At 37.3% G+C, this 16203-nt stretch overlaps 1 protein-coding gene across 5 annotated transcripts in view; it reads left to right on the top strand.

Annotated features, from left to right (window-relative positions):
* Positions 1 to 16203, top strand: part of CCSER1 (coiled-coil serine rich protein 1) — a 722600-nt gene that overhangs the window by 609225 nt on the left and 97172 nt on the right. Inside the window, exon 11 of one of the 5 annotated variants that reach the window (XM_080369422.1) lies at positions 3370 to 3416. The exons of 2 other annotated variants lie outside the window; for them this stretch is intronic. In XM_080369422.1, coding sequence (XP_080225548.1) covers positions 3370 to 3395 — 26 coding nt within the window. In that variant the 3' untranslated portion in view covers positions 3396 to 3416. Of the gene's footprint in view, positions 1 to 3369; positions 13879 to 16203 lie in introns of those variants that run through there. 2 more of the 5 variants (XM_080369423.1, XM_080369426.1) reach the window with 2 other exon arrangements.

The raw sequence follows: 16203 nt of genomic DNA, 5'->3' as shown, positions 1-16203 counted from the left end.
TCCTTGAACCTCTGGGGGTTTTTTGTTTTTTCTTTTTAGGAGGTGGGTGGGTGTCCTTCTTGAGGTTTTTTACCTTTTCATGTCAGTGTTTGCCTTTCAAATCTTATAGCTGCTAACTATGCCTACATCAGCAGTGAGAACCGTTTGTCCCATGACTGTTTTGGACTGTGGGGAAAGAGGAAAAAATGCCTTCCAGGTGTTCCTCCTGACCGCCCAAACCAGTGATTAAGTGGCACAACTTCTCTGTGGGTGAATTTCAACAGCAGACAAAATGTGCCTGCCCCCCTAAAATACTGATTTATTCGTGTGGGAATAGGAGATAGGTCCCCATGCAAAGGATGGAGGAGTAGGGGGATTATTCCCCGAACTTTTTATTGAAATTGTAATAAAATGCAAAGTAGAAACCAAATTCTAGGAATGTGTTGTGTTTGCCTGTGGTGACATTGTCAGTCCAGGATGAAGCCCAGCTATACAGAAAGCCGAATGAACTGTGACAGAGCTTTGGGTGGCTTCAGCAGGACCGTTTGCACTGAAATTTGAATCTTGATGCTGGTGTTGGTTTGCATTTAGAATTATTTTTATTCACATTATGGGATTGTTATCAGTCCTCAGCAGACTTTTTGAAAAGGATTCTTCTTTTCTGTTTTAGGCAACTGGGTTGAATGCTCTTTGTTCAGTGTTTTCCTTCAGTCTTTAGTGGTATCCAATTAGTAGTAGAGGCGTTTAACTTCTATCAGCTAACCATGGTTTTGCTGACCTACCATCAAAATTTTAGCAGAATCTGTATTTTAAACTACTGCCAAATTTCCCACTTTTAATGAAAATACGAGGAAGAAGTGGAATAACACGGTAACTTTGCTGCCTGCATCAGTAGATTCAACTGCTGTTTCATCCTGGTGCCTTGAACTTCATCTGTTATTACAATGGCTTTCACTTCTTTGATTTATACGTGACTTTAGAACATAAAACATTGTGTTGATCTAGGTTTTAGTTCCATGCTTTATTTTTAGATTTATTTTCTCAGTAATTGAGAGCTGTGATGGTGCGCTAAGGAGAATGGTAGCATAAAAAGAATCAACTTGCAGGGATTCCAGAATTTCCCTTTGAACCATCAGTTGGCTGCATGATGTATAGCAATTTTGCTTTACAACACGGGATTTCAGTCTATAATCTAATTATTGCTGATTTACAAAATAATTTAAATTAATTTGAAAATGGTATTAATGATTTTTCAGATAAATCAGCTGAATACCAGCAAAAATGGATGCTATTTTTCATCATTATGTGTTGCTTTAGTTGTATTTGGCTTCTCAATTTTGTTCATTTGTTATGCTTTTCAAATTACACTAGTAAAATGTCTGAACCAAAACCTCTACATAGTACTTAAATTATAGTTGCCTTAAAAAAAAAATATGCATAAGATGGATACAATCTCACCTTTTAGTAAATAGAACTGTGTAATTGTTTATTGTGAATTTATTGTTCATTTGCTTGCCAGCTTAAGGGACCCATAGCCTAAGTTTTACATTTATTTCCAAAATAACGTGGTTGGTAGTGTTCAGAAAATGAACACGATCTGTGTATACACAAAATATACAATATATAAATGCAAAATATACAATCTATTTAGTCAATATAGTATACAAATACAATAACATTATATTAACCGAGGTCATACAGATAATATCGGTAAACAAAGGAGTACCAGTTCAACTAGTTTTCATTTTTTTGCATATTTACTAGCAAATTTCTATTATATTTAGACTAGTATTTTCCTTTCTAAGAAATGGATATTGTCAGGATGAGAGAAGATTACTAAACAGATTCAAACATAGAGCAGTCCAAGGAATACTAACATCTTTAATTTCTCATGAACTAGTATTCTAACTAAAAAAACCCCAAAACATAGTAGGAGCCCTGTCCTTATGGCTGTATTTCTAATTGTGAATCCAGAAATGCAGTCCCCCAGCTTCTTTCATATTGAGTGCTCTCTATGCATAAGAGAGCATTGCACTTAAATACGCAACCCTTTCCTCCCCCAACAGTTAGTAATCTGGCTATTTACCCTTAGAGAAAAAATGAAAAAAAGGATACAATGAATAATAACAGCAGATCCTTATAATGTAATTTCTTTTATATTTCTTTCTGTGAATGCTTTTCAGCAGCGATTACATCTTGACAGTTGAGTCTACTCCTTAAGTGGACCAAAGTATCAGAAAATTTGTAAATCTGATATCAGTGTTACAGCAGTGATTAAAACACTACATAAAAATGACAGATAAAAATTGGTGGTTTACTGTAGTCCGAGGTTATCTGCAGTTTTATTTTTCTGTCTGCGTATCAGCTGAAGAGTCGTGAACAGTCTTGCTACTGCTTAAAGTTGCCCTTGTTTTGTTGCCCACAGTGGTTAAAGAGGTCCTGTCCTTTTGCTGCCCCCAATCCCTGCTCCCCCAAACCCCAGCAGACTTCTTCCCTTCAGTTACACGATGGCCTTTTTCAGGGGGAGGGAGCCTAAGCACATCAGTGAAGGAAGTACAAGAAAGAATCAACAGGAGCCTCCTAAGCGGTGTTTCAGTTGCAGAATACACTGTGGGGAACCAGTCACATAAGGTCCAATAACGCCTGGATTAGGCTTCCTGAAAACAGATGCATCACACCACTCTTGTTTAGCTCCCCTTGGGTACCAGTGAACCAGTTTGGTGGGATTCGTGCTTCTCTTACCGCTCCATTTGTTTCTTCCTCACAAAATAGTGGGGCTGATAGTGTAAAACAGAAGATACAGTCATGGGATGAAGTTTTACTGGAGGTAGTTTTTCATTTTATCATATCATTTTATATATATTCTTATATATACACACACCTATCCTTCTGTGGACTTTTATGATATATATTAAGTGGTTTTTGTGTTGATTTAACCAAAATTTGACTCCAGTGGTTGCAAAAGTGTTAAACATCTAACTCCATGCTTTCCTGACTTAATGTAACATGTAAGGTCGAGATAGTCAACAACCAAAACCCAGCTGCCCTCTGGTGACAGTGGTGGGACTTGTTTCCACAGCCTGTAATGCTCTAATAACGGAGGGTTATACCAACTGAAATGCTGTATTCACAGAAGGCCGGTCTTTACTGCAGAAAGTAACCAAATGTCAGGGTGAAGTCTGTAATGATCAATTTAGTTTAGAGGTCTCACAAGTGAGTTGGAGGGGGCATTTAATTCTTCAGTATGTCCATGAAGTTTTCTAGTTGTTCATCTCTGTTATATGTGTATTAATATCATTCTCATTCCTTCTCTCTTTTTTTTTTTTTTTCCTCCCCCCTTTCTTTTTCCCTCCCTCCATCCATTGTCATGCATTGTGTTCTTCATTACAGTCTGTGTAATCGTTACCACCGTGTGAAGGCAATTCCCACATCACCAGGTACAGTGTCACATGTCTGTGGAAACATTATGTTTGTTCTCAAATCTTTTTAGTGTTGTGCATCTTCATAGCAGATTTCTTTTCCATTAACCTTTTTTCTTTCTCTCTTTCTTTTCCAATGGATATGAACTAACATTTCTGCAGGAATGTGATTTTGTGAATTATTTTTTCTTTTTTTTATGTTATTTTAGCTAATGCTCTACATCAAAGAGGTACTGTCTTTCTTAATGGGCTAGAAAGCAGGTTTTTGATTGTCCATGGATTAACATCTGCTATGAAGTTTCAGTTTTAAAAAAATCTTTAAGCTGCATTGTTCAGTTAGTCTTCATAGTGATTGTGGATGGTTTATTTAAATCCTTGATACTCAGCTGTAGTTTGCACCTCTGTAGTGGTAAGCACTGATGAATAAATGAGTACTTTTTCATTCCTTATTGTTCTAGTTCTAGGTATCCAAAATATCAGTGTTTATGTGGCTTTCAGAAACTTGTTTTGTGCAGATTGCTATATGGCTAGCTGATTATTTTAATTTATTTTGGGTTTTTGAGAAAGTAGAAAGAACCTATAGATGCTAATTTTTATGACTTTCTAACAATGCTTCTGAATGTCACTGGCTTGTGGCTTGATTACTTTTGCACTTTGGCAGAAGAAAATTTCATTATAAGCTGTTGCAAGTAAACTTGTTGATGATAGTGGAAAACCATGTGTTAAACCTGTTTTTCAGGAAAAAAACCCAACATGTAATTAATGACTGTGAGTTCCTGAGCATATGCACGTTTATTATACATAGACATGTTAAACCTAAGTGTTTTGTTCCTAAGCACTCTTCATACAAGAAATAAGAAAGATCAAAAGTTCTTTCTATATTTAAGTTACCAGATCCAGAGCTGGTGAAAAAATTAATATAACCCAGTTCCTTCTGATGGTGACACATCTCATATACCACTGGAAATGCCAACCTTTTCTATTCAATGCTTATTTTGGAACAACTTACAGTCCTTATGATTCTCTAAGCTGCAGTGTACCTAGAAGTATAACTTTTTCAGAATGAGAAAAAGAATCTTGAAAATTAAACCATGACTATTTCTAGGCTCTTTAGTCATGTGTCGGCCTTTGCATTCATATCTCCAGTTTCTCTGCAACAATTTTAACAGCATAATCATTTTCCCATGTAAACCTAATTAATTTGCTATGTATATTCCTCTTTTGCTGGGACAATAGGAGCTGGTTTGTCTCTTCCCTCAACTTCAGACTGTAAAATGGTAATAAATTTTAGGAAGTCAAAAAAAGGGAGTAGCGAGTACTTCTTTTGTAAGTAATACTCTGAAACAGCTGGATTTATATGCACGGCTTTTCCTTGTATTTAGTGGTAACAACATTCAGAGCTGCTAAGGTTCATCTCAGTATGTTATTCACAAGCTTATGTAGAGGTATTCAGGATGTATATTGCCATAAATAAAATGTGGTCCTAGACAGCTGCAAGCTGCAGCTTTGTAGCATCCAAACTGCAAGGTACATTATTGTGAGGTCAACCTAAATGAACTATCATTGCTTCCTTGTTATGTTCCAACCTAAATAATTGCATTACCTTAATGGATTTTCCCTACTTATTAGAAAGGTAAAAGATGTGGGATATAAAATTAGCTATTAATTGCCTCAATTAAGCCAATAGATAAGGATCATGGCTCAGTTATGGTAGTCACATGGGGTAATAGCTTTGTTATAGTACCTGCTGTAGAATCACATTGTGCAAAAGCACAATTGTAATTTGATTTAAAATAATTAAAATTGGATTTGTTTGGAACAGTGGGCTTCCTAGAGAAGTAAGAACCGTAAACATTGAGATAACTAGACATATATGCAATGGATGGACAAATAGTTACATGACTATGAGTCTAATCCCACTAGTAGACTTGGTGATTTTGCAGCATTCTTGCATTCAAATTAGAGATAGTTACACACTATGAACAGTATTTGGGTCAAAAAAAAGCACACGGTATACCTGTCATGTACTTAAAGAAGATTTAAATCTGTTTGCTAATTTACACGTTCCACTTTTCCAAGGGTTTTGCAATCTCAAGATTACTCCTGAAGTTCAAGCATCTCCTTTTTTGATTTGTGAGGACCATATAATTCCAGCAGCTATATATATATATATATATATATATATATATATATATATATATATATATTTAGTGTAACCTTCAGTCTCTTGGTCAAAGTTCAGTAAACTGTAGGCATTGAAAATGTTTTGGTAAGCAAAGATAAAAATATATGATAATGGAGGAGAAGAGAATCTGAATAAAATGTACAGGTCTGTGTTTTGCTTCTGGGAACAGTCATAACACACAGCAAAGCCTCATCTTGTAGCACTGCTTACAACAGCACTAATAAAATCTGCAAAATAATGCAGCCTGTTTTCTGCCTTATATGTTGCTAGCAAGAGAGTAGGGCAATTCACACCAAAGTGTTATTATACTGTATTGACCACCAATTTACAGCAAATTGAGAAAAAGACAAGTTGTGTTTAGCTACTGTTATTTAAAACTCAGTCCTGATAATCTAAGCCCTCTCTGATTACGTTAGTTAGTATTATGTTATTTATGACAAATATCCCTTAAATGATTGCATAGAATAGATTAGCACTTTTTACATGTAGTCATTACTAAATGAGGCCATGTAAGGGATATGATTTGTATCTGGCCTGTGCTACTGATTTTTTTGTTCTGTGTATTTTTATATGTAAAGTCTTTTTCTGTGGTCACATCTTAGCAATTTGAGCTACCTTACTGAGATTGTATGGGTGAAACTATTGGTATTTAAATACTTTATACTTTTATCAGTGCTGCTTTTATTTAGTTGCTAAGACATATGATCAATATATTTGTTCATAAGAATGGAATGCCCTATAATTAATACTGTAATTTTTCATAAACAGTATATCATTGATATTTCAGATTATATATAGGTGTTATTCTCTGATGAAATTGTGAGATATCAAAGTGGTTTTTCACCCAGATCATTAAAAACCTGCCAGAGGATTTTCTTCTATGGCTGTTTTGGATTTATGCAGAACATGTTAAATTGCAAAAAAATATCCCCAAACTCCCAAAGACTTAAGTTAAAGGAGACCTCTGTAGTTCTATTCATGAAGCAGCTGAAATTCTACACAGTTATAACTTTGTGGAAAACCAAGAAATCAAATCTGTCTGTAATTTTATTTTATAAAGAAGATACTGCTCCAGGTTTCTCTGAAAATGCACTTGGGTGATTTTGAAATGCACTGGGAGAATGAATACTTAATGGAATTAAGTGCAGACATTGAATCATGGTGATCAGGTGTTCTCCATTACTTCTCTGCTACAAGTAGTATCTTTAAAAAAACCTGACTTTTTGTAACTGAGAGCACCAGTTCCTTTTGTTTCAGATTTTAATGAAACGGTTCGCTTTTGGCACACCAGTGTAACAGACAAATGCCAGAAGATAGTAGCAAAGAGCAGCATGTTTCAGTAAATCTATGCAATAGATAAATGATATTCAAAGTAAATTTAAATGTCATTTTTGTTCTTTTCAAGTTTAGTTGGAGTCCTTCAGAGATCTTAAGTGGTGTTTGTCAGCACACATTGGGAAGAGGGACATGTCCCCATTTGCTTGGTGCATGCTGCTGCCCTGCGCTGCTGCAGTTAGGTTGGCTGAACATCATCCAGCTTTTGACTCTCTTGCTGTTTTTTACAATTCTAATTTCAAGCAGTTCATTAAATAAGGGGAAGTTTCTCATAGCTCAGTGTATTCCTGTGAGCCTTTGATAATTGGAATAATCACTTTATATCCATTTCCACTCATCTAAGCTATTTAAGAAGATACTACAGTAGGCTGAGGCAGTGATTGTTTTCTTCTTTCCAGCCGTATGTGTGTCATGCAACATAACTAGATGCTAGACAGCGTGCCAATTACTACCAAAATGTGTGTTTCCCACAGAAGTTATTTATGCATACTGCTAATTAGCCATTGAGGTTTTTTTCCCACTGGAGGAGAGTGTATTCATATGCATGACACCACAGGAGGTCTTAAAGTATGGACAAGGACATCTATGTGTTCAGTAATAATTTACATTTTAAGATAAGAATACTGCCATGGAGGTTTGTGGCTTGTAATTTCAGGTCATTTCCTGAAGGAAGGGATGAACGAGTTTAGGATCAATATGAATTAAACCTTATTCCGAGAAAGCGTACTGCCTTCTCCCATGCTAACCACTCACAATAATCACAGACTACTGATGGGCCTTTGAAATTGACTGTTTAAGGCTTTCCAAAGTAACAATTCTGTCTTGTTTTGGTTTCATTTCTTAAACACAATTTTTTGTTTCAGAAACTTCATCCAGGAAAACATGTGCTTCTACTAGCTTGTCTAACCAAGCCTTTTTGTTTTCCTCAAGTATTTTAATGTGTATTTATCATAGAATCGTTTAGGTTGATAAAAACTCTTCAGATCATTGAGTCCAACCATAAAGCAGAAAAAAACCCAACATAGAGAAATAAGGGAGGGAGAGCTGTGTCTGCTCAGAGGTATAGCACTTGCTTCAAATAAATAACAAGTTGGTAAGAAATCAATGAGGGATATAACAGTTAAGTGTAGTCAGATATATTTGTTGGTAATTGGGAAGAAATTCAGAAATTATTGGAGGAATATAACAGAGGACAACCGTGATGGAGAAAGAGTTGTTACTGGTAATCCAGGTGACCTGCATAGGACATAAAGAGATTGTAAGCATGAGGAGCAAACCAAAAGTTGCCATAAAATCATGGCTACTGGTATTTTAAGGAGGATTTCAAGTAGAATCAAGATCTCAGCAGCTATACTGTTATCCAAGCTTTTACTCTCTTCCTCTTTCTAGTTGTTCTACTCTTCTCAGTTGCTGTAGCCCTAGTGGCCAGCCTCACTTTAAATGCAGTTTCTTGTTTTAGTCAATTGCTCATCTTTGTAATGCCGGTTCAGGACTAATGTCTCCTGAGTGCCCTTACCTCAAAGGTTCTAAATTATTCTCTATATCACTTGTCTTCTTTCTGAGCCTATAAATCTCCCCCTTTGCAGTGGCACAGCATCATCAGGATGAGCAGCAAAGGCTCTGCTCTCCCTGACTCTCTGCCAGCACCAGTGCCTCTCAGTAGGTGCGTGGAGATGACCGACTTCAGTCACGCAGCTCAGGAGGGCATGAAAACAATATTGTTTAAAAAATGATCCCCTAGGTGTCTACCTTCTCCTCCTGTTTTGCACGAGGAGTGAGAAGCTGCTGCCTTTCTGTCCAAGAGCTGATGGGGGTTCCTCCCTTGGCGGGGAGGGTGGCGTGCCCTGGGGTACCCCATGGGTGCAAACGTTGCAGTCCTGAGTCAGCAGATCTAGCATGAGAGGGGATTACCTCCCATTGAAGTAGGCAGTTTATGAAGCACTCCTAAGAACTAAATAAGGAATGCAAATGCCCAATTAAGGATTATAGATTTTCTCCAGGTCTGGGCATTTGAAAATGAGTGGCTGCCTTGTCTGTCATTGACTCATCTAAATCTCTCTTTGAGTCTAGCTTGCAGTCAGGTACAAAAAGAGTTACAGGAAGCAAAATGGGCAGAGAAGGAAAGAATGGGAATGAAAAGAACTCTGAGAGAAGTCTAAAGGGATACTCATGAGTGAAATTCACTTCTGTGGCACTTGGGATGAAGAACATTCTTTTTGCAACAGAACTTGCTTCATACTATGGTACAGGATTCAGCAGCAAATCAGTGCTGGGCAGTTACAATGGTAGGACTGGGGAGAAGGGGTTATTGCAGTACTCTGCAGAGGATTTGACCACACCATTTTGCAGATATGCAGAGCGTAAAGATATGTGTACTAATTTAGGAAGCTCCAGCTTTGTGGAAACTTCAACAGCATGTTTAAGGGACAATGATTTATTAGCTACTGTCAAGCAAATCTCTTTAAGCAGAAAGGAAAAATTGCTGAAGTTGTGAAGAATGTGAGACAAGAGAGGAAAGAATGAAAGAGCTCAAGCGCACAAGTGCATAGCTGTTTCCAAATGTTGGAGGCCCTACAATCATCATCAGGGTGAATTAAAACATTCAAATAAAATAGTAAAACTCAGAATGTAACCTGAACCTGTGATAATAGTATCATCTACGATAATGGTACGCTTTCAGGTTGTTTTTTTTTTTTGTATTTCCAGTGTAGGATGTACAAAACGATTAAGTTCACATTTCTAGTCTTAGGAAAAAGAGAACTATGGCTTTTAAATAATTCTACAAATTCACTTATAAAGCCCATCAGATTAATATCTTATTGTTGGCAGTGATGCTTCTCTCCATTCTCTGACTGATGGAAAAAATCTTAAATATTCATATTATCTGTATGTAACCTTTCCAAAGAAGGTGTAAGTAGGGGTAAATGATAGTCCATGTATTTATCATGAGTAGGCCATAGTAGAAAATGGTATTCAGAAGCTTATTCATTTTGATATAAAAAGATACTGTCACAAAGTGATGGTGTATTGATTATATAGTGCTTTGTGGGATCATTTTTCATACCTGTTGTCTGTTTCACAGAAACAGCACAGATTGAATGGGTTAATTTTTAAATAACTTTAAAGCTTCTTTTTATTTGGTAGCAAATCAGGGATTTGGTTTACAGAGCAGCTGTGCCACCAATTATTACAGCACAGCTCAAGTAGAGAGAGATTTTGTCACTCCTGAAGACAGGAATGAGCAGTCAAGGGACAGACAGATGGGAAACTTGTTTAACCAGCTTCATTGTCAGTCACAAAAACAATGTGATTTTACATCTTCAGAGGGAGGAAAAAAATAATTCCTTTAATATATATACACAAGCATAGACTAAGATTGCGCAAAGGACCACAGAGGTACGTGATTTAGGTCTAAATGAGCCTTCAGCCAAACTGCCAGGGTTAAAACACACTGAGTAAGACCAAAATAGGAGTGTTGTGGCAATACTTCAGGCACCAGCGCTACTACTCCATGCAAATGTGTCTTACTGGGCTTAGTCGCCAAGATCAGTTGTGTTGGTTTTTTTTGTCAGAGTTGTAACACAGTCTTTTGGGGCAGTAGGAAAGAGAGGCAAACACAATGGTGTAATTTTAAAGTTTTACTGAACTGTGCAAATTTACAGTAAAAACTAGATTTGCAGGGCACTCAGCAGTACAGAATGGAATGGGAATGGGTGGCAGTTTCAAATATTCAGCATTTTTTTATGCTGTTCAGTGAACCAATTTCTTAAGAAAACACACTGAGCTCTTAAAAGGGCAGTGAAAATGTTGTTATTCATATGTGAAACAAAATACAGTGAGATACAAACAAAAAAGTAATATGTAATAAATACAATAGGGTATTTGTTAGAAAAATGAGAAAGAATCACTTTCAATATGAAGGAAATACATTATACACAGTATCAGTACTGAAATTGTACACTTTTCAAATTAGGTTTACACTTTCAGATTAGAAAAATGAGTTGAAAGTGTGTTGGGAAATGTGAAATTTTCTGTGGGAGCTAAATGGCTTATTTGCATGAAATGAAATAAACAAACAAACCTGAGACTGGCTTTTAAAGCATACACCAAGGAAAACATATGCTTTACTCTTGTGTTGGTTTAACAAAATCTTTAATTGACCTCACAGTGTTGTGCTGTTTAAAATCTGCATGATATAATTAGGTAATGAGATGGACTGTTCAATAAAGCATTAATAAAAAAAATAACAGATGTGCCAATAAAGAGTGAATCAGTCTATACCTTGTAGAACAGGTGAAGAAGTGTCCTTAGAGACTGATGCACAATGCACAACAGTGTGTCATTTTTCACTTAAATTCATTTTCCAATTGAAGAACAATGATAAGACATTAGTACAAGTCATATGAATTCTATTAAGAACTTGAAATATTATTAAAATATGAATGAGTAATAAGAAACTATTTTATTACTAAAATCTGCTTTTTGTGTTCTTGGGGGCAATTTAGATTTGCAGAGCTTGATGGCACACTAATCCTCTATGAATTCTGCTCCAAATGAACGTGTGCTTGTTTGTGTTGCCTGTTTGTGTTGCCGTTTAGATGTTTCAGGAAGTCAGATAATCTAAAGCTATAGGCAAAGGTTTCGTAAGATAGTTCCAAAATCAAGCCGTTGGAAACAAACATCTACCTTTTCCCTGCTCCTCAGTAAAAGACAAGTTCCTCATACCTTTCTTTCGCTCTTGGTTCTTCCTACTTATTTCTTTCCTTTTTACATCACCTGGAGGGAAGAGTCATAGTTTTGCACAGTTCATTGCCTTGCACGTTTGCTGTATTGTGAAAGAGGTAGGGGTCATGATTTAAAAGAGCTCAGAAGGGTTTCACACCCTTACAGGGATAAATACATTTGTAAAAAATTATACACTATAGTATTGGGGGGGGTTTAATGCTTTGAGTAAGAGGTGGCACACTGAGCATACACGCTTTTCTACCCTTTCACAACTGAGTTGCAGTGAACTGATGATTTCTTTCTTGTCCTGAGCTAACATCTACATGTTCACAAAACCACCATGTCTCTTGATGCAATTTTCAGCTTCAACAGCAAGTAAGGATTAGAAATTAAAATAAATGCTGAAACAATTTTTAGAGGCAAGAGACAAATTTTTTGTTGCAAAGATAGCTGGGAAAGCTTTACCCAGATTTTAACCAGCTCTAATGCCAAAATGTCCAACAAGAAAATTTTATGTCAAATACAGTGCACAATTGAAATTAGTCGTGATGGCAACACTGCCAAAACCTAGGGGAGTCATTCTACAGCCATATAAAGTTGTTTATGGGTCTGTAATTAGACAGCAATCAGTCAGTGCTTGACATTTTAGCGCTTCAACTGGCTGCAATGCAGAAGTCCCAACTTCAGCCACAAATCCCATTAAACCTCCAGTAAAACAGGATTATTGTTATGACTGTCAACATGCATTTTATTTTAAATAGTAATCAGAAAAGTGATTGTCGCTCATTCTATAAATATGCATATTTCCTCTATCCATTTTTAAAATGTTTTTAGCTGTGGTATGATACAAATTTAAGTCGGATGAGATCATGGAGCTTTCTCCTTAGAAATAGTACAGTTCTGTGCCATTTAAAATCTTGAGCTTCAATTATAAAGAAAAATTAAGATGTGCTGCAGAGTGAAACTGCAATGGTGAAAGATTAATTAGCTAATATTTGTGAAGCTCCAAAGAGAAATTAGGCTATGCAGGGTGTGTGTTAAGTATTTCTGCAACAGGGTTGCTAAATGCGCAGCTGAGAGCTGGTTAAAGGGTTGAATTTTTTCTCAATTTACTCCATCTGAAGTCTTCCATATTGTGAGGACTTTGCAGCTAGGCAAGCAAGTAAAGTTGCATGATAATCTCCCTGGCACTAGTGGATCAATACTACTCAATTAGTTTAGCTTACATTTCTTTCATAGTCTATTAGTGCCTCTATATTTCTCATCACACAAAATCCTTTGAGGGGAACTAAATGGTGAATCATTCTTCATTTGCTGTTCCTTGTCTGTGGAAGACAGAAAATTGAGTGTTTTGGAGGCAGTAGTAACCAGTGAAGGAATACTTCTTTTATAAAGTGGCCAACACCTGGAGCTGAATGTCCATACCCAAGCAGATCCTGAACTGTGGACTTGTAGATAGGAAAGTGGTAGCAGTGTGTGTGCACCTCCTTGTATACAAATCGGAAGTGTCACAGTTATATCAACTAAAGTGCCAATCCAGGATGAATTCACTGTTTGACTCAATCTTGACAGGTTAGTTTTACCTGGGAAGTCTTCGGTGGCTTCAAGTATGGCCTGAGTAATGTTAAAACTGCCTTTTCTTTTGTTGTTGTGCTTTCCGCCTAAAATATGGCCCTGGACTCATGTCAGGTGTTTACCAAGTTTGCATTACTAGGTGATCTTGGAGTTGTCATGATTGTTAATGTCCTGGTTTCCGCTGGGATGAAGTCAACTTTCCTAGTAGCTAGTACAGTGCTGTGTTTTGGCTCTGATGTGAGAACAACTTTGATAACACGTGGACATTTTCAGTTGTTGCCAGGAAAGGTTTACACTGAGTCAAGGGCTTTTCAGTTTCTCTGGCCCTGCCAGCGAGAGGGCTGGAGGGGCACGGGGAGCTGGGAGGGGACACAGCCAGGACAACTGGCCCGAACTGGCCAAAGAGAAATTCCATACCATGTGATGTCATGCTTAGTATATAAACCTGGGGGGGTAGCTGGGGCCTGGGAATCATTGCTCTGGGACTGGCTGGGCATCGGTCAGCGGGTGGCGAGCAGTCGGGCTGTGCATCACTTGTTTTCCTTTCTCCCTTTTCCTTTGGATTTTATCCTTTCCCCCACCTTTCCATTATAACTGTTGTTATTATTACTGTTCTTTCCCTTTTATTCTGTTTAAATTATTAAACTGTTCTTATCTCAATCCTCAAGTTTTACATTCCTTTCCGATTCTCCTCCCCACCCCGTGGTGCTGGGTTGCCAGCTAGGGTTAGACCATGACAGTTAAGACTAGCGACAGACCTACAGCCAGCCTGTCCAGGGACCCAAAGGGGAAGGTTAAGTACGGGACTTGCAGGTAGCACCAGGTTTATACCAGCCATTTTGTTAGATGTGGATAACCATGTTAAAAGAATAAGCTTTTTCTAAAAAGGCTGAAGCAGAATAAGTGACGTATCATTTTTAAAGTCTTCACTTTGTAAAAATAAATTACGCTCTTTCTGGGTGAGACCTTGTCAGTAGTGTTTTGTCATTTGCATTTAGTAGGATATACAAAAACTTCAAAATTTTATTTAGTCCTTTCCTTTTTAACCATCTCTGATCTAACCAGATCCAATATGAAAGAGGCCTGGTTTCCCCATCTGGGTCAGCAGAAGGTCCTGTAACATCATTTGTTTTGCTTTGTGAGATTTCTCATACCAACAACCAGCTACAGGCAACGCTGGGGTTTTGGTGCTTGCTAATCTTTTTTGAGGTCTTCTTCACTGCTCATCAGCTACAAACCCATGTCTGTCTTTTATTCAGATCTGAGAGTTTGCCTGTTTTGCTACCATTGGATAATCTGTAAAAGCAAGGTTTGATTTAGTAATAATAGTAGTAGTAGTAACAATAATAATAGAACAGAGGATGTCACTTCCCACCTAACAAGTAGTAGCTTGAACCGCTAGGCAAAGAAGCTGAAAAAGGAACATGCAGTTCTGAATATTAACCCAGTGATAGTTTCTTTTCTCAAAACCCACGAACAACGTATTTTCAGTATTTTAATGTAATTTCTGTCATCTAATTTGGCATGTTGTTCACAACTTTTTAATGAGTCTGTCTCATAAATCTGAAGGATATGTTCTCTGAATTTTTCACTTAATTACATCTAAGTGTAGCAGCAATCTATTTTGACAGTGATAACATAGTTTTTCTCATTTCTTTCACTAGTGTATCTTACAGTCATTTACTGTACCTTTGACTATTGTCCTTGTGGCCACATTTGTAGCCTTAATATAGAATTTCCCAAAGGGGTGCTTTACTATTACAGTTAAGCTTCTATATTTACTCTATATTTCAGTATTGGAGTCTCTTTGCCTTTTAGCAGAATTTCCTCTTTCTTCTCTCTCATTCGCACAGTTGGACAGGGGAGGGTTGTTAGTTTTTTAGTGTATGAAGAAGTGAGAAAAAGTTGATACTGCCTCCTGGTTGTATTTAAAAATCTTTTGCCACCTTCTCAAAGAAGTGATACAAGACATTCACTCAGTCAGAAAACCTAATTTTGAATAATGCCTTCACTTTAGGGAGTATTTATTCAGATATTTATTTATTCACGTATAGACCTGTGTCTACTTCCAGATGTTCACGGGACTTTCTATCCCACTACATTGTAATGGTAGTGCAACTGCTGTGCTTTATTTTGATGTCCAAAATAGCTAGGGGGGGGTGGGGGGGTGGGGTGTGTGTGCAAAAAGCTCAGCCCCATGGCAGTGTTGTATTACTCAGTGGAACCAGAGGAACTGCAAAACAGGTGGGCTGTAGTGCCTTCCTGGAGAACAGAGAACACCCTTCCTCTGGTGGTGCCTTGCCACTGTCTGAGGGAGCCATCCGTCAGGGTTCCTCAAGCCAAGGCTTGCACCTTCTATGCAAGACCAACAGAGCTTGGTTGGAGTTGTAGCTAAACACTACAGTTGTAGCGAATATTGTAAACTAGGACACTTGTGAATATTTCAATTACTTTTCTGTTGACATCAGAGAAGGAAGTTCCAGGTTGATGCATGATAAATAATAGAGAGGCGATTTATTTACTATTTATATACTCTGTTTGTCAGAAGTGAGAGCACAAGTGAAAAGGCCTGTGTTACCATAAAATTCACCTTACCTCATCACAATTAAACCATAGCAGCAGCATAGCTTTTTGCTTGAGGAGGATTTGCGAATTGTAGTCTCTAGTTCTCTAATGTCTGTGGAGTTGTGCAGTGCTGTCACACTCAGAAATGATGGAGATGTGTTATTTGGGTCCTTTTGTGAAAGTTTGGAGAGTTATGTTTTAATTCTGATGTAAGGCCTGAAATGCCTTCAAATGTAGTGTGACTTAGTATGCCCAACATGAGTTAAATTCTTTGATTTTTACATTTTTAAGAAGTCTGGTTCCGATATACAGTAAAAAAGGAACCATTTTTATGTTCTTGAATTGTTAGTCAGGTGGATGGTGTAGTCTGATGTTATAGGAGGATGTGTTTGTCTTCTCTGTTGATAAAAAGGCAATGGG

Source organism: Falco punctatus (assembly GCF_963210335.1).
Source record: "Falco punctatus genome assembly, chromosome: 1".
NCBI lineage: Eukaryota > Metazoa > Chordata > Aves > Falconiformes > Falconidae > Falco > Falco punctatus.
This window is presented reverse-complemented; position numbering and strand designations above follow the sequence as displayed.